The 22,616-nt window shown below is 45.1% G+C and overlaps 1 protein-coding gene across 6 annotated transcripts in view; it reads right to left on the bottom strand.

The window, feature by feature from the left end:
* Positions 1–11,190: 11,190 nt before the first annotated feature.
* Positions 11,191–22,616, bottom strand: part of fgfr2 (fibroblast growth factor receptor 2) — a 38,124-nt gene continuing 26,698 nt past the window's right edge. For 5 of the 6 annotated variants that reach the window (XM_034608031.1, XM_034608030.1, XM_034608028.1 and 2 more), the window contains 8 exons: positions 21,526–21,647; positions 20,557–20,667; positions 19,956–20,146; positions 19,115–19,237; positions 17,898–17,968; positions 15,113–15,250; positions 14,488–14,593; positions 11,191–13,038 (listed from right to left, as the gene is read on the bottom strand). In XM_034608031.1, the coding sequence (XP_034463922.1) occupies positions 12,874–13,038; positions 14,488–14,593; positions 15,113–15,250; positions 17,898–17,968; positions 19,115–19,237; positions 19,956–20,146; positions 20,557–20,667; positions 21,526–21,647 (1,027 nt within the window). In that variant the 3' untranslated portion in view covers positions 11,191–12,873. Of the gene's footprint in view, positions 13,039–14,487; positions 14,594–15,108; positions 15,251–17,897; positions 17,969–19,114; positions 19,238–19,955; positions 20,147–20,556; positions 20,668–21,525; positions 21,648–22,616 lie in introns of those variants that run through there. The other variant, XM_034608033.1, reaches the window with a different exon arrangement.

Here is a 22,616-nt window from a genome sequence, read left to right as displayed (position 1 = left end):
GCCTGGGAAGACCATAAAGCCTTTTTTACAAGGTGACACGACATAAAAACGCAGGGAGAACAGAGAAAGAAAGGGGGTAACATGGAGGAAAAAAGAGTATACCTTTTCCATTTACTCTCTTTCCATCGCAATTGTTTGATCCAGTGCTTTCTCGTTGTGTGTGTGTGTGTGTGTGTGTGTGTGTGTGTGTGTGTGTGTGTGTGTGTGTGTGTGTGTGTGTGCTTGTGTGTGTGTGTGTGTGTGTGTTTGTGCTAAAGAGTGAGTGTATTTCTGTGAGTGTTTTTAGCTGCATGGCTGGCGGGAATGGGTGGGCCCGGGTGCCGTTCCCTGTCTGCCATCACCCATGTCCACTTACACACACTCTGGGCCTCAGTGGGAATGAAGAGGGGATTATGGCTCCGACTGATCCTGGAGGGGCACACACTTAACACTACTGTAAACAACATGGCCATTTGAGTGGCTCACACCAGGCTGAACTTTAGAGGTGAAAGCTGGGGTACACAATATGCCTGTGTACAGAGGACTGTGGTGGTCTTAGGAAGATCCAAGATGTAGGGGAGAGTGGTTCGATAACTTTTATCAAAACCATGTCAGTGCTGCTTTTCTTGCTTTAAAGATAATTCCAGTTAAGTTAACTTGGATTACATTTTTTGTAGTTTGGGGCATCATTCGTTTAACTAATGACAACCTTTGCTCACCAAAGTAAATCAAAAGAAAATGACCACATGATGGGGCAGGTTCAAACAGTAGTAGTAAACAACTTGTGATAATGTTGTTCCTCAGGCACGTTGCAAATACATGGTCAGCATGGTAGGTCAAAGTTGAACCAAGAATTTGGTCCATAAAGTTTGATGGGAGACTCTCGAGGGATCACTTTGACCTGCAAACCATGATGGTCACAGGACCATCAGAGAGATAGTTTCAGGATCCTCGCTAGAAAGAAGTTTATTAAGAAATTAGTAAGTGAAGGATATAAACAATGCTGAAATTAAAGTCTGTGCCAGTGAATAATTAGACCACAGTAGGTTCAACAACACTCCTTTTAATGTTATTTTTATAATGTTACAACATAAATATTTGTGTAGAAATTGATATTTGAAAACAAGTTGGACTTTTAGCTGGACTTTTATGTTGCCTCCTGTGTGCTCCACCCATGTTCCAGGACATTTTCCTGATGTGTTGTTCGTATGTGAAAGACAAACTCCAGTAAATGTCTGGACCGAGTTTGAAAACGGCTGCTGTAATAAGAGCTCGCAGCTGGATAGTACATTAGTTTGCTGTGGTAGGGTTTGCCACATTGGCCCCAATCTATTAAATGAACCTGGCTAAGCTGATTTTATGTCTGAACGTATCTAACTGCATGTTTTTCTTACCCTGTCAGACTATTTCTCGGGGATGTTCCAGCTGAATTACAGCATCATTATTATTTAGAGGAGTGATATCCAAAACTATAAATCATAGAACTTACAAGTTAATAAGAAGTACTGGATTGTCATTTAATAAAGGCTTGTGAGAAAAAGGTCTTAATACTTCCAGCTGTAGAGTTTGTGAGTTCAACTCTGAGGAGGAGATGATGATTTTATGATATATTGATCCGTGGTTCTGGTACAGGCCTGTACATGTGACTTGTTCCTGTTTTGTTTTAAAGTACGTTCTCTGAAGTGGTCTCTGCAGGGTCTGGGCTTTTTGCTCTTTTGTTTGTTTTCTCTCCCTTTCGATTAGGGAGGCCTCAAGGATTCAACATAATGGCCTCGCTCAGAGGAACGGGATAAAACGAGGCCAGTTCCAGGAGAAGGGAAAGCTAGAGATGGGGCTTAGTGATGTTTTTTTGCGTGACAGAAGTTCATATAAAAAGATTTTGGGCCATAATTTGCTTGGCTTGGGCCAGCTCCAGAGAGGCAGAGGAATTTTATTCTGTTGCAGGAGTAGGGGGGATGGGAGGGAAGTACAGAAACCTGCCCCAGTACAACACCCAACACAATATGGTTCACATTTTTCTGCTTCATACTAAGTGTACCATGAATTATCTCGCTTTCCAGTTGAAGGGGGGAAACTTTGATTCCATCTCATGTGAAGCAGCGCGGCTGAAATGCAGCGTATGCATTCTACAGACCAAATCAGAGTGTAGATCAGTCTGACTGCCAGGCCGACACGCAGACTTCTGCCTCCTTCCTCAGACCTACTTTCCCTGCTCGATATGTCTGGATATAAAAAGTAAACACTTACAACAGACATGGGTGATGGCATACAATGAATGTTTGCAGCACTGAGTACTGTGCCGATCGTTCCCTCTTTCCTCAGCTGATGACAGCCAGGACACAGTCTCTCATAAACATAATACATCACTTTTGATGCGAGTGACTCATTTCACACCATTTATTCAGTCTTTTGATCAACTGTCAAGGCCGTATGCACAGGCAGCCAAATGCAACCTGAGCTGGTTTCTGAGTGCAATTCAAACATCATTATCGTCAACAAGCAGGAGCAGAGTCATGGGGTTGTTTTGGACGTCTAAGCAGTGAAGTTTCTAAGGCTACGTCCACTCTCTTAAATTTTCAATTGCAAACACATCAACTTTGCCACAGATATGCCTGGCGTCCACACTACTGCAGGGTCTTAAAGATGCTAAAACAGAGGAGTTTGGAAATGTTTCCGTCCGTGTTTTAGTTGGAAAACTCCAGGACTGCAACCCTAACCCTAGATGTTTGGAAACAATGACGTAGACACTCACAACCTCTTGCCGATTGGGTCTTCTTGATCACAATGTAGCCTTTGCTTATTCGATAAACTCCTATCACATGACAGCCTTCTGGAAGAAAACAATCGGCATTAGTCTCTGCTATCAGTGCAAGTCGCAACATGGGTAATAAATTACAAGCGTCTCTGACCCAGTTGTGCAGTTAAATTCTGCATTTTACTATGATACATCTGTTTAATGCATAGGAGACTAGATATTATTCAAGTAACCTGCGATTTATGCTGTCACAGATTACTGTGCCCAGCGGCGTTTTCAGCCATACATAGAATTTGTGTGAGTGATCACATGATATGCATTTTCAGGATTGGACAGGGATTAAAACTCTTGAACAGAGAGACATTTTGAAATCTCTCTTTTCAAAGGAAAACCTAGCAGTATGGTTGTAACCGAGAGGTAAAGTAGTTTCTGTCCTGTTCCCTGCCGCTCAGTGTGAGGCCACTCTGGCCCCTCTCCCATGGGAAATGATCTTCAGAGTTAAGACTCCGGGGGCCACGGAATTTCAGTGAAGCACCAATGGTTTATTTTCGCAGCCCATCTGTGTGTGTCTCATCCGAGCCTAACCAGCTCAGCCCGGCCTGGCTCTGTGCAGCTCATGGAGCAGCTCAGGAAGGGCCCGTCACTCCAGATGGTGGTTCAGGTCCCTGCCAAGCGAGAGGGTCTGAAGGCCTGGCTGCAGGCCTAGAACCACAACCTCTGACAGGCTAAAGCCTCGGGCCCTTCTGAACCAGCACAATGCAACCTTTTCAGGGGCCCTCTCTGCCTTTGCTCCCCCCCTTTCAGTGCTCAGGCAGGGGCCAGCCACCTCATGGAGCCTGGGAGGGAATGTATTCACAGCAGAAATGGGGATGAGGTTCAAACTACGGATTCATATGTTCCCAAGTGGGACACATGGAAAACACCAGACAGACTTCATAAATCAGAATATAGACAAGGTCAATGACTAGAGGTATAGAAGCACAGCAGCAGTGTATTATTATACATCACCATTATATTGATCCGTGACTCAGACTGAAGCATAAAGCAGCAGTTTTTACTCACCAAGAATCTAAACTCTTCACTGGAAAATGTGAGAAATGACAAAAGTATCGAGGCCCAGATGAGATGGAAGCTAACCTGCGAGTGACCCTGCAGCTCACTGTGTGTCTGAGTCAAAGCCTGCAGCGCACCTTCTACTGCTCGCCTCTTTTTCCCTGTGCATGTACGAACTGCCTCAACCGCAGCAGTCTGCCCACACCCATCATTGTCTCTGAAAGAAATAATCCGAAATGTTGCAACACTTCACTATTGGCGGCAAGTGGCGGCAAATTCAGAAAAAGCAGGCAAGAAACTGTAGATCTGAAGGGCTTTGAGGTACAGTAAAGTGATTAAGTCAGGAGCTACAGAGTAATTATTTAGTCTTGCCTGGGCAGGACAGACAGAGCCGTCTCTTGTTGTTTCTGAGCAGGCGGGCAGGTACAGCGGCATGTCACTCACAGCGCACTTTTGTTTAATGACCTCCTTACAGTAGATAATGAGAGAGAGAGAGAGAGAGAGAGAGAGAGAGAGAGGAGAGAGAGAGAGAGAGAGGCTACATCCATACAAGGTTTTAGTTGAAAATGATGTTTTCAAACTAAAACAATGTCCTGTCCACGCACATCTGTATTTGTTTTAATCCCCATCCATATTGAGTCAAACATACTCGAAGGTGAAGTGAATATCGTGAGTCAAAGTTCGCAAAAAGTTGAACTCCACGTGAAGCCACGCTGCGATTTGCCTCATCACAGGAAGATCATTTTGAATTCCTCTCCTATAGCTCAAACAGATTGGAATTGAACGGGATGTGAAGGTTTTTTACTGATACATTTGCGAATGTGTGACAGAGCCCTTACACATGTCACGTGACCACTCACTGGGTATGTGCATGCCCGAGTAAACAAGAAGGCATGTGTGTGCCAGTGTACAAAGCAATTGCTGGAATTGCTTGACTAACAGCAGATGTAAGCAGTTGTGTCATTGCAAAATGCAGAATTCAACGAGCAGCTGTTAGCAAAGACAACAGGGTCAGAAGCACTTGTAATTGATTATCCATGTTGTGCTCCACACTGGGAGCTGAAGCTAATGCTTTTTTTTTTTCTGGAAGGGGATCATGTGATAGGAGCCTGACGAATCAGCGAAGGCTACGTCCTGACTGAAAAGACCCAATCATCTGGAGTTTTCAAAGCTAAACAGGGTCAGCAGTGTTTACTTGTGGACACCAGGCGTATTGAAATGAAAAGTTGCAGTATTTATGCAGCCAGAGAGAGAGGGAGAGAGAGAGGGGGAGGGGGGGGGGGGGATGGAGAGTGAGAGAGAGGGAGAGAGTTTCCCTTTACCTGCCCCCAACACTGTCAGCAGCAACGCATCACTCCAGCCCTTCTAGTCAGAGAGGGGGTGAGGGCTTGTGATTGACCAGGGGTGAGAGGGTGGGAAGGGGGAGTCAGGAGACACAAACACAGGCGGAAAAGAACCAACAAAATGTTGAAAGCGTGTGTTTGAAATTGATGAATTGAACAGAGGGGGTGAGTTTCTGGGTGAAGGTGAATGAACTGTGTTGGCATTTGGAGAAACAGTGCACCTCTTGTTAGTTGGAAAGAGTGATGCAGGTAAAAAAAGAAGGGGGGGGGGGGGGGGGGGGGGGGGGGGGGGGGTTGTGTGATGGTGATTTATTTCCCATGTGATTTATGTGCCCCCGTCTGTCACCATGGCATTGTCATGGTGATCATTCGTCATTCGGATTGCGAAAAAAAAAGGCCACCTGACAAAGGTAGGCGCCAGCTTTTGCAGCTGAGTATATGTAAACTTTTCCTCCCGGACGCTGGTGGGAACACATAACTACTCAGACCTAGAAATGTCAGGAGACTGTTGTGTTATGTGTAACCTGGAAGACATTCATTTCACTGAATGACTTGATGTTAGATAAAATCATTCTTATGGGTCCAAATCATGCATTTGACAAATATCTCCTTCACTCTCACTATTGGAGAATAAAACACTCCTTAACTCCCTTTCCAATCAATCCTAACCTCCCTTCTTCCACTTCCTGCCCGCCTCCTCCTTTTCCACCTCTCCCCCAACACTAGTGTGTTTGGACCCCCGAGAGCCGTAGCTCTGACGAACTGCACTCCTGAACAGTTTCAATTAAACATCATTTATGGGCACTCTTTTTTTTTTTTTTTTACAAGCCTTTTTTATTGGCCTGGGTCTGTGTTTACTCATGACAGTAATGGTGCTGGAGTGGGTAACTGTGCTGTGTGTACACTGCCATACATCTCCATGCAGCCTGTCTCCTGACATGGAGGCCGGCCCTTGTTACTCCACCTCTCTGTGCTCCAGTAATACGCTGGGCCTTCAGTTCAGCTGAGCGTGCAAGAGGAGAGAGCTGCAGCTTATCTCTAAACTTGGCCTTGCATATTTCCTCAGATTTTGCTGTTTGCTCTTCTTAACTCTCTCTAGACACAATTGCAAGGAACATAATAATGTAAATACACTGGTATGGAGTGTCCACTGTGATTCTGGCTTGATCAGCTGCTCCAGCAGTGAGAGAAGAACAGACAATATCCCACAAATTAATGAAATGAAGCCCAATAGATGCATATAAAGTGTGAATATACTTTAAATTAATTCATCAGCCACTATTTTTATTTTTAAAACCACAAACCACCTTTAATATCAGTCACTGCAACCAACAGATTTGTGAATTAATAAAATCAAGTTAGCTAGTCACGTGGATTGATTTTCTCCTTTCTGAAAACAGATGAATAATGTGATCTGTGGCTCCTTCCAAAGTGGGGAAGGTTTAAAAGACACTGGCATATACTAGGCAGAGCTACAAGGGAGTTTTATGGCCACAGAATAACGTCATATTATTACGAGAATGAATCCATATTCGAGAAGAAAGTTGTAATATTACATGATTAAAGTTGTAACTGTGAAGAAAGTTGCAATATTATGAGAATTAAGTTATAATTTAATGAAAAATGTAGCCTAAAATTACAACTGCAATATTATCACTTTATTCTTGTAAATTGACATCTTTTTTCCTCATATTATGACTTCGAGCTTGTAATATTATCACTTGTTCTTTGTAATAGTGGGACATTACTGCTTTTCTTCTCAAATCTCACATTTCTTCCCTTTAAGTGGCCCTAACACTCCTACAGAGCAGACCTGATAACAGACATTTTTGATATGCATTGTGGGAAATATGGCATTTCATCTCTCCTGCATTCATTTCAGTTTCTCATGAAACACAGATTTGCCTCTGTCACATTCCCCGCCACGAGCACAAAACAATTCTAACCACATGAGGCATTTTGTTTGTGCAGAGAAATAAAAATCATACCATTGGAAAACCCATGTTTGACACGTTGGCTGGGATTTCATCGGCGTGCGTCAGGGTTTATGGCTTTTGATGTCACCAGTGACATCATCGCTGCAGGACTAGACACTGGGGAGTAGGGCTGAGTGATGGGGTGAGTGTTGTGATTGGCACAACTGGGCAGGGAGCGTTATGACGAGTTCATTTACAGAACACACCCAGAGCTGTAAAGCATGTCATGTTAGCTCAGTGTGGCACACCTCAGTGTTGACTGCGGCAGAAATGTGAATTCTGTGTGTGGGTCTACATTAGCTGTGTTCAGTCGACTGTGCAGTATTCAACCTACTTAAATCTGACTAAACACTATTAAGTGGACACATTATTCTCTCAGTTAACAAAATAAAATCAGTCTAGACTCTCGTTCTGGCTCCTCTGTTGTCTTCATCGAAACAATTTAGGTTCGACTCCAAGAGCCGTTACCTCAGACTTTCAGACGAAGCTAAGTCAGCGTATCAACTAACTGGAAGTGGAGTCTGTGAGTTACAATTGCTCAGACACAATTGCGCCATTAGTGGATAAGGATCCTAAGGGCCAGCAAACCACACACACGTCCCCACTCGCACATACACAAGAGTCGCAACCACAAACACACACTCCATTTGTTTATCCTTCCATGCAGAAACAGACACGGTGTCGTGCGTGCCCTTAATCAAACACAAGCAGGCCCCTCCCTCTCGTGAGCACTGACCTGGCGATGAACCATTAATTATCTGCTACCCAATGCCAGCGCCTTGACAGATTCATACTCTGACCTGATTGGTCAAATGGCAAAGAGTTTATCGAAGTACCTGCTTTAAATGCAGGAAATAAAACAATAGGTTTAACATAATGGGGAGCCCAGATGTCTTCAAATGAGATTCTGGTTTCCTTGTAAGAGCTTCACTTATTATCGGCTGGAGTCTGGTGAGGGATGATAGGGTTACGTCCAGGATTAATCCTTGGGCACCGAGGTTACTTGGCAGCTTTGTTAAACTTTGAGTCACCCTCTAAACTGAGGCCCACCGCGGCCTCCAACCCTCTGACCCCTCCTCCTCTCCTGGGGTTGGGGTCTTATCTCCAGTGGATGTGGGCTCCTCTGGCTTCACACAAAGCCCCATGTTGACATTCCAGAAGACCGAGCCTTGTGCAAACACACCAGGCCCCACCAGATGGCTAGGCGAGGGAGGACAGGGCTATAGGGCGAAGGACGCGGAGGAGGACGAGGAAGAAGAGGAAGAAAACAGCGAGATCGGAACGAAAATCGCTTTTAGGACTAAAATGTCAGGGTACCCCAGCACATCATCCGCCGGTCACAGTGCCAGATGGCAAATGAAGTGTCTTGTCACTTTACTGGAGCAAAGAGCAACACATTTGTGCCTAAAATACAATTCAATCCCTTCACACATATTGTTTTTCCTGTGTCCTCCAGCTTCTGCCCCATCTCCCTAAAGTCATTCACAGCTAATTCTTCGGGGTCACTGGGTTAATCTTCAGAGCATTAGGGGAACCATGGAGGAAAAAGACCCCAAAATGAAAAACTCATTTAAGGCTTTGACTGAGTGCAGTGGGTTGTGTTTATCAGTGGAGGGCAAGAGAGCATCACTGCCGCTGAGAGTCCCCGGGGCATTTGTGCAGAGGACTTAACAACATCAGAATGCATTTTGTGTTGCAGTTTAAAATATGAAAGCGACCCCGTTCTGCAAAACTGTGCGAGGACGTGTGTACACATACATTTTAAAGTGTGGTTTGATTTTAATATAAGAGGGAACTGTGCAGCATGAAAAGCAGATTCGTTAACGGAGAAGAGGAACAACAAATCTTTTTAATTGTCCTATGCAGCACAATCTGTGTGGGGTGATTCAATTTTCTATCATGTAAATTAATGCTTCAAGTTTTAATATTGACGTGATATGAGAATCTGCTGTATTTTACTGGAACAATAAAATAAAGGCTTTTCTGCTTTAAATGAGTTGTTATTTGCCTTCACATGATCACTGACTAATGACTGAGGTCATAGGTAAGCCTGATCTACGACGTGATCAAAGTGATATCCCCTGAAAGAGCGAGCTCTAACCTAGGATCCTCACTGACATCAGACAAAGTGCGTTCGTCTCCCAGAAATGCACCAACATCTCAGGGGGCATTTTGTCAAGATGGAACAATATAATCCTCCACTTCATCTCCTCGGAGTTCACTTCTCCCTGCTTGTGTATGTGTGTGTGTGTGTGTGTGTGTGTGTGTGTGTGTGTGTGTGTGTGTGTGTGTGTGTGTGTGTGTGTGTGTGTGTGTGTGTGTGTGTGTGTCAGCCTACAGCACAATATACAGCCATTCCGATAAAAGTGTGCAACAGTCAGTGTGGATATCCGGCTGCCTTTCTCTCTGCTCCCCCCTCTAATGAGTGTGTGTGGAGCTGTGGTTTATCCTGCCACTCTTTCTTTCCAATCCCCCTCCAATCCTCCAGGGCTGTAGCTGCTCCCCCCCCACCCATCATATTCTATGGAAAAAAGAGGAATGTTTTCTGAGTGATTTTCCCCTCCAAGCCCTTTTCAGGTTCCGGAGACATGAGGGGGCACGTCTATTGGAGGAAGACTGTATGTTTATTCAGAACAAGTTGAAGCTTGGTGTTAGACGGGATCCAGGTTTATGTTAAAGAAGACTCTTAAACTTAATATGCTCACCTTTGCCAGAACCTAGGGCTTGGTGTTGTGGCCAAAAATTACATCAAGATAAAATTGTTCTTATCACTTGGTAATTATCTTGATAAATATCACGTTGTTATTTCTTTGAAGTTTAACGGCAGATTTATGCTCCTGAGTGAAGTTTGTGGTTTAAACTCTTCTTAATGGACAGAGGATGACAAACACTTAAAAATATTTTTTTACAAATTTACAAATCTAACGTAGATCAATAGATACTTTTGTCATATGCTATTGACAAAAACTATATTGTGTTGATTATTGATATTGTTTTATTGCACAGCCCTTCCAGAATCCATGTTGTTGCTCCTCTTTTACTGGGCTAAATGTAAATGTAAATGTTTGAATTCCAGACTACTACGCAATCATTACCCATCCGACAATTTGTTTTAGTCATGGTACTTCTAGAGATCTTAGTCTCTAAGATGATCCACCAATGTACTACAGACATACATGTCCCCCACAGGACTGTAATCGCTTTGCAGATTAACGTTTCATCAAGAAACACCATAAAGTCCACATTTAGAGGTTTCCAGTGCTTCATAAGCTCGCCCTTTAATGCCATGACCTACGTGTGGCTTTATCATCGTTGCACAATGCAACGTCGTTGCTAAATACACCCACATCCACAGCCACCACCGTAACTCACACACGCTAAAAGATCAACTTTGATTAACTTACATCAAATCAGATAAATCAACTGGTCACTCTGTTGAATTAAGTCTGTTGTGATAAGAGAAAATAGGGAAATCAATCAGCTAATCAGAGCCCCTCTTAGTCTGCCAGGAGACGGACAACGACTCTTTGTCTGATCAGAGTCGGACAACTCGGGACACACAGACGCACTATCACGACAATGATGAGTTCCCTGTTCATTAACAAAATTGCTTTGACCACTGGCACAAGGTTAGGATCTTAACTCGATCACATTCACTGTGTTTGTAGTGAGCTCTGCAGTTCTGTATGAAGACTCGACCTATCAGGGCAGCTGGAGTGGTTTTTGTGTAAAACGACAACACTCCTTTTAGAAAAGTCTGGAACTTAGAAAAACTGTCTGTGTCCTACCATCCTACTGAGGCCCTGCTTATTCACTTCTCTGAATAAATTGCAGATATGCTGGAGAATCTCTCTTCTCGCATATATAAGAAAATAATAAAACATACAAACAAGTAGAATACTTAATAACGACATCTAAACCATCTCCGCCCATATCAAATACTGAGAAAAAGAAATTGAGCTCAGAGGAAAGTGCAGTTTGATAACACATTCTTTCAACTCATAACAATAAAACAAATTGTCTGCCCCTCGCTGCCAAAATGCACTCAATACTTCCAACACAGTCAGAGATGAGAACAAGAATATGTTTTTCCATCATTTATTTTGCAAATGTGCCATAAACACTTGCAAAAAAAGAACATCTTAAAGTTGGTCCAGTAGAAAAAAACAACAAACACTTGAATGATTTAATACTTTGTTTTTCAGCTTTCAATTCTGTCAAGTGAATTTGTAGTCTATATTTAAGTCTAAATGAGGGAGCTGATTGCTAGTAGGTTTTTCCCAAAGAATCTGTTTTTTCCTTTTTAACCGTACATAAATATCCAGAAATCAACCTCCTTTCCTAAAGCAAAAGCTAAGAAAGAGTAAAATGCCTGGATAGAAATTGTATCAACATCTACATAAGAAAAAAAGGGATTAGCTGACTATAAAATGTACACTTTTTAAAAATTTAACTTAAAATTCACATTCATACATAAAACTTACAAAACCTGGATCTTTCAAACCTACTAAAATAGCTTTTCTCTTCTGTTACTGTTGAAAGATCATTTTAAATTACCATAAATTTAATGGATTATTTATTTATGTATTGTCAGCATCATTAATGTCATCATCTCTGCCACATTGTTTTTGTTCTTTTTTCCAAAACTTTTTTTTTCTCTTGAATCATTTCAAAAACACATAAGTCAATAAATTAACATGCTACCTCAGTCCCTGAAAGCCAATACTCAACTGTGTTACTGAGTGAGAGTAAGACAGGTGTTTGTGTATTAAAATGTGTATCTGTGTGTGTGTGTGTGTGTGTGTGTGTGTGTGTGTGTGTGTGTGTGTGTGTGTGTGTGTGTGTGTGTGTGTGTGTGTGTGTGTGTGTGTGTGTGTGTGTTTGTGTGTTTGTGTGTGTGTGTGTGTGTGAAGAGAAGTATCGTACACGTAACCTGTTAGCGTTCCTGCCTCAAACACAACGTTAAGGTAGGAAGGGATGGGGTTATTTCAGAGTCCATACAAAAAATAATTCATTGTAAATATATAATATATATTTATACATATTTGAATATATTTACAAATATACCCAGCACTATACATTATACTGTGTATTTATTTTTCTCCAGAATAATTGGGAAGGTTTATCAAGCGAAGTGAAGAAAAAAAAAGCATCAATATTACAAAATAAACAGGAGAGCAGTTTCTATATGTGCTCTCCTCCTACTCCTCTGTTTTGTTAGTCGGAGCTCTGTCTCTCAGTCCTTTTTCCTATTTCGTCTTCCTCCTCTTGTCCCTTGTTTTAAGTTCACGTCGATCCATGTACATTCCTCCAGGAGCAAACAACAGTCTTGGAATGCCAGCCACTGGAATGGGATCACCAAACAAGTTAATGCCTCTCTGGTTACAAACATGAGAACCAAAATGAAAAGTCTGTGTATTTACATGAAGGGGGAGGAGGAAGAGGAGGAGGAGGAGGGTCCCCGGTGAAGTTCAGTCCATTCAGTCAGTAAAAAAAAAACAGCTTCTGCAGGGTCCCTGTCCTCTCCTTTAAGACCACGTGTGAGCATGCCATGTGTGTGGTGTGTAACATGTGTGTGCACATGGCAGTGAGAGTCTGTGACAGCAGCGCTGCCACCGGCCCAGTCCCGTCTGGGTTCTCCTTCAGTCCACTGGGAGCCAGAGGGGTGATGGGGGGGCAGGAGGTTGGGTGCATGTCAGAGAAGGGGTCTGTGCTGCGTGTGTTTTGGGGTGTTTCGGGGTAGAGAGTGCGGGGGAGGAGGGGGGTTTCATGTTTTGACGTTTCCGTTGATGTGCTGGTACTTGGGGAGGCAGGGCTCGTCTGGTAACGGGTCGTGGGAAAACACGGAGTCGTCACTGGAGGAGCAGGAGCTGCGAGTGTCGGGGAAGCTGGGGGAATACTGCTCTGTGGGGGCGCACAGGTCCAGATACTCCTGCAGACACAGGGAGAGAGAGAGAGAGAGAGTCGTTTTACACTCAGACACCAGCTCATGTGTTATGAAAAAAGTAAGAAATGCTTCAAAGTAGTGAGGGGCAAAGACCCAGAGCAAACAAGAGAACACAAATATAGAGGTGAAACCCAGTCAACAAGAACAGGGACTTTCCAGAGGAGGGTGAGAGAGGTGGAGGAGGAGAGTATCACCTTTATTATGATATTTATCTAAATCATAGAAAATCTCCCTGACAGGATTTATGAAACAGAGCAGAGCAAATAATCTTAAACTAGATACTATGAAAAAATATTATCAGGGATAATAAGTCATAGATTGAATGTTGGATCGCTGACTGATCCAGTGCAGGATGAAGATAGCAGGGTTGATCTAATTGCGGTTTTAGTCCACGATATAACAGCTTGATGTGGTTGGGAAGTTAAGGACGAGAGGATAGAGAAGTTTAGGCCTTTACAGCATCCCCTCACATCACTCAAGTTCAATCCAAACCAATGAGACATCTGACACCGAAACGCCCGACATAAATGCAGTAAGAGGGCTGGAAGAAATAAAGGCACTGGCAGAGGACGAAAACCCCAAGAAATCCTGTTATTAATTTTTGACTCGGCCCCAGCGCTGTTAAGTTGTTTTGGTCTTCATGTCGGCTGAGGCACCATTTCTTTTTCTTTTTTTTTCTCCCCCCTCGTCTTTCATGGCTGTTTTTGGGAATAGTTGTGAGGAAGAAGAGTTTTTTGGGGTTTTCTAGAAAATGAGCCCTGGCCTCCATTTTCCCAGCTCGACACGGGGAGGCTCACATTACTAAAAACGTACAACATCTGCCAGCGGTTTGGGGCAGAGGAAAGGAGGGGGGAGGAGAAAGGCAAGAAAAAAAGCCACTTTATTCCATTTCAAATGTTCAAGCTCAATGTTGGACTTTTTTGGCATAAATTCACGAAGTTCCAGCTCCGGAGCAGACGAGCCCTGACAGCTTTCCATTGACAGCCTCTTTTCACGTCGGCACGTGGATATTGCAAAAGACAAGACGGGGAATGGAAAGAAACACTGGCCATTATAGGAAGCGAGGCATGGATGTGATGATTGGGCAACTTCACTGGGCCATGGCGGCCATGTTGGCCTGGATCAAATCATCTGGCCATTTTTTCGGCCACCATTTAGAACTCATGTCAGCAACATGGCTGCTAATGCTACTTGTGCTTTCAGCAGAATTGTGCTGAACCACACAGGCCCTGGCAGGAGAGTGGTTTGGTTTGGATTGAGGAGCATGTTACTATGTGTAGGAATGTATCATATTATTCAGTCTTACTGTTGTGAAATACTGGACATTGCCAGGAAATTATACTGTTTGCGTAGCATGGTTCCTGACCACCCTGAATCCTGGAACCGCGCGTTATAACGATTTGTGCGCAGGAGAACGACAGGAGCTGCACTCACCTCGTTGGTGTTGAGGGTGAGGATGCGATCCAGATCCTCTACTAGCTGCTTGAAAGTGGGTCTCTGGGAGGAGATGGCATGCCAACAGTCTTTCATCATCATGTACCTGAGAGAAGTAAAATCCGTATTAGTTAAATGAAAGAAGACGAATGGATGGAAGGAGACAGAATACAGTGTTGTAGGCTTTATTCAGTTTGTCCAAACTCAAGCTGCGGCGCTCCTCGTCTACCTTGTCCTCACGTTTGAAAATCTGTTGAATGATTAATACCTCTGGGCCCAGGAGTCTCCATATTGAATCAATGATCTCTCACTTTCTCACATTTTGACAGACTGCTGCTGAACACACCTCCCAGTGCTTTGTCTTTCTTTCACTGCTCTACTCTGTTCTCCAGTGTGGCACCGTGGCAGAACTGGGCCATTGTCCACTGACAGATTGTGAATGAGGACACTGATAGCAGCCAGTCACAGCTGTGCAGAGCCCCTGACCGAGTGGACACAGAGCCCCAGAGTCATGGATCTGATGGCGACTGGGATGGGGCCGACTCTCGATGTAAGGGCGAGTGTGTGTTTGGGTCTCAGCTCGGTTAGGGAAGATGCCAGTTTGGCAGAGATGAGCAACACTTACAGTTCGTTGGTGCAGTTGCCAGGCTTGTCCATGCGATGGCCCTCTTTGAGCAACTTGAAAAGCTCTTCGACGGGGATGCCAGGGTAGGGCGAGCCCCCGAGGGTGAAGATCTCCCACATCAGCACCCCAAATGACCAGCTGGTCAGAGAGAAACAGAGATATGTATTATTAATAATCGATTCATGACACGACAAGAATGACAATGAAACAGTAGGTTTTGTGTGTAAGTAGCGCTCAAGAGCTTCCAGCGTAATTTAAATAACATTAGCCCTGTTGAGTGTCACTTTCCTTTAACCTACAGATAACTTACAGAGACTCGCTGAACCAAAGTTTGGAAACAACTTCAACAGCGTGACAACAGTGGTGTCAATGCCCTCTTTCTGCCGTCCGGTGGCTTGTGGCGCAAACCCACTCCCAGTGCCATTCTGGCCCTGATCTCAATGCTGGCTTTTGTGCCGGGCTGGCCTGTCACACAGGCTGCCATTGTCTGCTCACACCACACCAAAACAAACAGTAGACCACCCACAGCAGAATAAAAGAGGAGGGACAGGTCCGGTTATGTCCAGTGAATATTAACTATTAACTACTTCCTCATAGCAGGATCCGGTAGTTAAATATCAGCGATTCCATGCCGCTGATTTTCCATTGCTGCAGACCATGCTGCATGTTTATATCACGGACCCAGAGGGTTTCAAATGAATCATGCCTGCCCTGACAGCACGATTGATTCAGGTCCACACAAAAGGGCTGAATTATAACACGCGGACACATTTATAAACATGAATGTGCACATGCACGTTATGCCAGCCATGGGCCATGTTAGTGGTCCAGCCAGGCAAAGTCGGCATGGACAAGCAGGTCTGCTGTTTATCAGCTCGTCCATCTGTTTACACAACCAGGCCCAGGGTTTGGCCTGGCCTCTATCACAGGGTTGTATCTCTCCGCTTGTTGACACACTCATCTCTCCTTTCTGTGCTACTTTGTGAGTGTCTCTCAGCGCTCGTCAACATGTCGGGACCGCGCAGCTTTGTGTCCACCTGCAACCAACCATGACTCGCCAAATAAACAAGCACGCCAACATGCTACGGGTCACTTTCACAGACCTGGCATTCAACCTCGCACGAGTGTTATTTCTGTAGGACTATATCCTGGAGTCATACCTCATTACGCCCATATCTCATTTAATTAGGGGGTTCTCTGCTGCCGATGTTGATGATATTGACCCGAAAAGCAACATGAATATAAAATGACAGAGAACCACTCGATACATGTGCACGCATCAGTGGATCTGATCAAAACATAATGATTCGAGGCTCTGGAACGTGGTGTAGGAGCTGAAGGAACTTTTTTATTTCTTGGTTATGGGGAGGGATCAGACCCCCCACCACTAATCCTGGTAATGACTCCATGTGTCTGGGCTTGAGCGACAACTCTTAACTCTTAGCCGAGTCCCCGGGGCACATTTGTCAAAACAACAGGGGGCGAGTTCCATTGGAATTCATGTATTCATTTAATCTGATGTCATGTATGGATCGCCTGTGCCTCTGGTGATGTTTGAGCGTGAGCACACCCACCCTCCATCCCACCCACCCGGCCCAACACCTCTCCTCATCTTCCCTCTCCCTTCACGTGCCACATGAAAAAGCCAATTACTAAAAGTGAGTGATGAAACATAATTAGCAGTGAGCTGGGAGAAAGGACTACAGTAGCCACTTGGTGCCTCCTGCACTCCCCCAGTTTATTGATTGGTGCTGTGCTAAGGTACATGAAGGGCATCATGTGTACGTACACATATTATTTATGTGCACAAACACACCCACACACAAACATGGACAGTGCAGATATACTCTATCCAAGTCCTTAACTGGATGATTGCTAGATTCTGTGTGCTACTGGTGTATGACTCACACACACAAATTCTCCTTTCCCAGGGGTCAACATGTAAGGCATTTATCTAATTGCCACATGCACTTTCTGCCGCCAGTGTCTGGAGCCGAAACTTCAAACAACACTGTCAGAATGCATAAGACTCAAACACCAAAAAGAGAGGGACGCGCTCCCTTTGTTCTGTTTTTAGAATGAGTGCTCTTCAACTTAAAAAAAAAAGAAAAAGGGACAGAGACGGGTCAGCAATTCACATAGCAGATGAATGAAATTAAGAACGATGGGGTGAAAGGAGGGGGGAGGGGGGAGATTATTTTGATAGTGGAACAGCTCCAAAAAACGATGAGCCTCATGTTCAAAGTGTTGCTGAATGAAGAGAGGAGAGCGAAGACGGGACGGCTGGCAGGAGGAGTTTGAGGGGGGTGGTTGTAGGGAGAGCGAGGCCCGGACTGGAGGCGCTGCAGTATTGTTGCGTTTATACATGTGTGGAGGCCCAAAAGGAGGGGAGACTTCCGAGCCGAGCCGGAGGAGCGAGGGGTGAGGTGGTGGGAGAGGAGGTGCTTGGTGGGCTCTGGGCTCCTTCCAGGGCCCTTTGAAGCCGGTCAGATTAGTAACACGGCATTGACTACAAGTCTAGCGTGAAATCCTCACTTTTGCCACAGACTGGCCAGCGTTGGCCCCTTTTAACCAGTCAACCCCCTCGCATCTAACATTTACCAGCACTGCACCAAAAACACCTCACCCACTCCTGAAAAACAACCCTCGGAATCTGACTGCAGGCTACAAGAAACAGGCTGGGCTCCACATTCAGTCTCAAAAACAGCATGAAATAGATAGTTTACTGTGTTAGATAAGATTTTTTTTGTCATCACAGATGTGTAGCAGTTTGTTTAATACTTACACGTCACTCTGGTGTGTGTAGACCCGGTCAAACAGCGCCTCTGGAGCCATCCATTTTACCGGGAGTCGACCCTGAGGACACACACAGGTGAAGGATCAGCCAAATTCTACACACACACACACACAAACCCAGACACACACACACACCACCTCGGAACACTTTCCTTTCTGTCCCGTTCAGCATATTTGAATTCATTTACTGCTAAAAGATCTCATTACTCCTGGAGAGCCTGGGGAATACGACACTAGGCCCCAGCAGTATAGAGCCTGTCTGGGAGGAGGATTTCCCAGAGGAGCATTTAGATTGTTAATGCAATAGAGCTGATAAACAGGGTCACAGATAAAGAGAGTTTATCTCCATGTGCCATTAAAACACTGGCTGGGAAGCTAAGCACGGCTCACAGGGCAGCCTCGATCAATATCTGTGTGGCAGCCTACGGGCAAGAACACTCACACACTCAGTTATAAAGAAGCAACATCTAAATACATCCTTATAAAATAGATTTTTTTTTTTACTGCTTTAAAAACGAATGAGAAAACAAGTTGAACATATATTACATAACATATTATCACAGGGAAATATGACAATAGTATGATCACTGAAAATGGTCCCTTTCCTATTTGACTGAAGAAAAAAGTGTGGCACCACAATGGCAGCACTGTCTCGACTGGTTTAACGCAAGTGATCATCATTGTAGCTGCTGTCATTTTCCTGATCATCAGTACCAGCAACATCATTGCATATTGTTGTTGTTGTTATTGTCAGATAGTTCTCAGCATGACGATGAAAAGGCAACCATGCATGCTAAATGAGGATGCGCAGGCAGCGCTGCTCTACGGTGGGAAATATAGACACTTTGGAGACGTCAATTGTGTTTACCCCGCTCCCCACTCTCTCTCTTTCTCACTCAATCTCTCTCTCTCTCTCACTGGTTCTCTCGCTGGCTAATTGTATAAGTGTCTGTGGAAGCAAAGGAACAAGAGACTGAGGGATAAACAAGGCAGAGTCTCCAGAAGCACTACATTCACAGGCTGCCTGGGAACCCGCGGCTTCTGCCAAGACACCAGCCGAGGGAGAGAGTGAGACAGAGAGATGAGGGGTTCAGAGAAAAAGAGAGAAAGACGGGGTGGTCTAATCTCACACCGCGTCTCCTAAAGACATCCCACTCCCTCAAAGTGCCCATCCCTCAGCGTGCAGCATGCGGGTCGAGGACTCACATTGGTCGTCTTTTTATAGTAGTCGATGTTGTGGACGTCCCTGGCCAGGCCGAAGTCAGCAATCTTCATGACGTTGCTCTCTGTGACCAGGACGTTCCTGGCTGCCAGGTCTCTGTGTATACACTGGGATGGAGAGAGTGAGGAATGGGGGGGGGACAAGAGGAGACAAAAGAGGGGAGGAGGACACAGGGTGGAAAAAGTGAGGGGAAGGAGAAGAATATGACAGTTACCTCATACTATAAATAAATCAACTCAGAAACAGGTGTACACTTAAATTGGAATGGTCTTTAAATGTTTGTGATGCAAGTAATGGTGCAGAAATCTCCTGCACAGAGGTAACACTTGACTGAATAACATGACGCCACAGCGACTGCACCAACAAGAACATGTCTGGATAAGTAAAGATTCCACACATACTTTGCCGCATACTGTAAACGGCCGGAGTGTGTGCATCAGTGCACATGTGCAAATATGTATACGTGAGTGTGTGTGTGTTTGTGTGTGTGTGTGTGTGTGTGCGCGCGCTCTGTCACATTCCAACAGTGAGAGGGAGCGTGAGGCTGCGTTTGGCCAACATGGCTGTACCCCCATTGTGAAAACTTCATAATTCTCCCACACAGAGGGGCTTTTGTTGTGGAATAAGAGACAATGTGGGGATTGGGCAGAGGGTCAGTGTAGTGTTTTTAGGAGACAACATTCCCACAGTGACGCACAAGCAAGCTTACAATGCAAAAACCTCCCTGGGTACAGCACATCAAAACACTGTGTGGACTGCCTGCAGAGGGGGATCTGACGTGAGGACAGGACTTTGTTTGTGTGTTTGCGTGTGTCGTCCCCTTACCTTCTGCGATGCTAGGTACTCCATGCCCCGTGCCACCTGGTACGTGCAGGAGACCAGATCTTTGAAAGTGAGCTGTTCGTCTGAGACGCGGGCGATGTCGTAGGAGTATTCCATGCCAGGGGGCCGACGGGCTCGGAGGTACTCCCTGAGGTTGCCTTTGGAGGCGTACTCCACTATCACATAGAGGGGGCCTGCGGTGGAGAAAAGACTCACATTACCTTCTGAACACGGTTATAAATTATTCCTTTTGAGAGAAAGCGGCACTGAACAAAATTCAGGGTGAATATTGCATGGAATACATAAAGAACAGACACCTCTCTTTTGAATGTTAAGACAATTTCTGTTCTGTTCTGTTTCAGTTCTTTATCCACTCTTCACATCTAATTAGAATCCACCTGAATGACATTCGAATGGCTTCTAGCTTCCTCCAAAGAGCAAAAGCACCTTGACATACACGACCTGTCTGATGTGGTCTGATGACACACTTCATGAATTTGTTTGAAGCATGCAGCAACCTTTAGTACAATATTGTGGAGAGTTAAAGTTAGGGTTGGTAATCCTGGAAAAGCTAGCAAGAGCAGGCTACCCTTGTGCTACTCACCCTCTTGTGTACAGGCCCCCAAGAGATTAATGATGTTCTTGTGTTTGCCGATCATCTTCATCATCTCCATCTCTGACACCAGGTCGGACAGGTCTTTCTCAGTGGCGTCATCTAAGAAACAGAAGAAGATGGATGAGCGTTGTCAGACCAAACTCAGCAAAAACAAACACACCACTCCTGTCTTCCCTTTAACCCTTTGGACTCTGGACTAGGGGGCTGCCCTCCCAATTCAGACAACACCCTGTTTTGTTGGTGCGTCTGAATAAGTGCGGCCGAAGGACAATGTGGGCTAAAGTTACGGCAGGGGAGCGAGGGAAGCTCCTCATGCAGACTACAGAGGCATCCTTTCAGTGCCAGGAGGAGGGAGGAGGAATTAAAGAAGCTCAATCTGGATTCATTATCTGCTGCACAGGCTACTTTTTCATGGGGCTGATTGAGGCGGTGCAAGTCAAAATGGCATAGCCTGCATTCCTGTGCACCATTACCTTACCTGAAGTGGTTCTTTCCCTTGTCAAGGTGGGTCCGATGGCCTGCTGCTGTACCTGATCTCACCCCCCAACCAACCTCAAACCAACCCAGCGCCCCCTCCTGCTGCTTTCATTAATCACTCCAGTGCTGCTAGTGTGACTTGCCTCTTTGTGTGGGCGCTGACTGAGCTTCAGCCAGCTGCTGCTCTGAGGTCAGGTATGTGACCGCCCCTAACCCTCACCTACCCAACCCGCCTCCCCCAAGCCGTCACTCAGCAGCCACAAATAATGAATAATAATGGCAGCCCCAGGCTCCGCCTTGCCCTTTTTCCTGAACCCTCACTAGAGGATAAATCACCTATAAAATTTACTCAGGTTGCCCACAAGACATAACAAAGCAGTGTACAGTATATTTCATCCCATTGGTGTGATGTTAAACATGAGCCTGACGTTTACCATTACAGCCTCAGTGTGATTGTGCACCGGAACAAGAACAACTTACCTTTCAGCATCTTGACGGCGACAGTCATGGGTTCCTTAGATTTGTCCTTATCGATGCCCAGGGCCTCTGCCATTACAACTTGGCCAAAGCAGCCTTCACCGAGGGGTTTGCCCAGGGTCAACCTGCAGCCGCGAGACAGCAACGCAGAGCCAAACACAAGGAAAAACAGACAGGATGTTGATTAGCTGCTGGAACACAAATTAAAAACTAGGACCGTGGCATCGATTCCCTAACTGTGCAGAAACAAACAGGTTAGATAGAGAGTAAGATTGACAAAGGGAAAGAAACCAGGCACCAAGCCAGTTTCTCAACCTCACCCTGTCTTTTTTTTACTCGATAAATCTCCCTCTGTTTCAATCTGATTGTGTCTGTGTGAGAGCTTTATTGGCGCGGTGACTGCAGCCCGTGCCAGGGCAGTAGGTAGGAAGGCAGACGTGGCAACGATAATCACCTGATAAAGCCAGCGAGAGGTTCTCATTTATAAAGTCTTTACCCTGCCCTGGCATGCTCCAATATACACTCTTTACAAGTCATTACACAGGCCTTAGCTTAGCCCCAACACATTAGCCTGTGATGGATGGAATGCTGGCTTTGTGTTTCCATACAGGTGCATCTGACTTCAGTACCAGATGGAAATTTAAGTACTATTTTAATGTCAAAATAGATGGTGTGTTAAACTTAATGTCCTAACTTCATTACACTATCAACTACAATTATCACTACAATTATCTATCACAGCGACGGCACCAACCTGACCTCAGTTAGCAATCCCTGGTGTTTTTTTATTTGATTGACAGGTGTTGGTCCCTTCCCTAAGGCTTAGTATCCTGGCTATGTAAACAATCACGCTGCGCACCGCAAAGACGAAGGCCCGAGGTCGGCGCCCTGCCATAGTAACACAATCCCCTATCTGTCCGCACATGCTCGCCACGCTCAATGGCAGCCATTCTGTCCATCCAGCCACACATAATCAATGTTATTTTTCCTCCACGCAAACTGCAAACGTTCTGCAATCCCACCATGATCCCTCAGGCGCTGGGATGACAGGCGGGGAATAAAGACCCAAACACAGAGCTGTATTCAGCCTAGAC

This window comes from Hippoglossus hippoglossus, chromosome 15, assembly GCF_009819705.1.
Source record: "Hippoglossus hippoglossus isolate fHipHip1 chromosome 15, fHipHip1.pri, whole genome shotgun sequence".
NCBI lineage: Eukaryota > Metazoa > Chordata > Actinopteri > Pleuronectiformes > Pleuronectidae > Hippoglossus > Hippoglossus hippoglossus.
The sequence above is the reverse complement of the archived record's forward strand: the minus strand, read 5'-3'. Positions and strand labels throughout refer to the sequence as shown.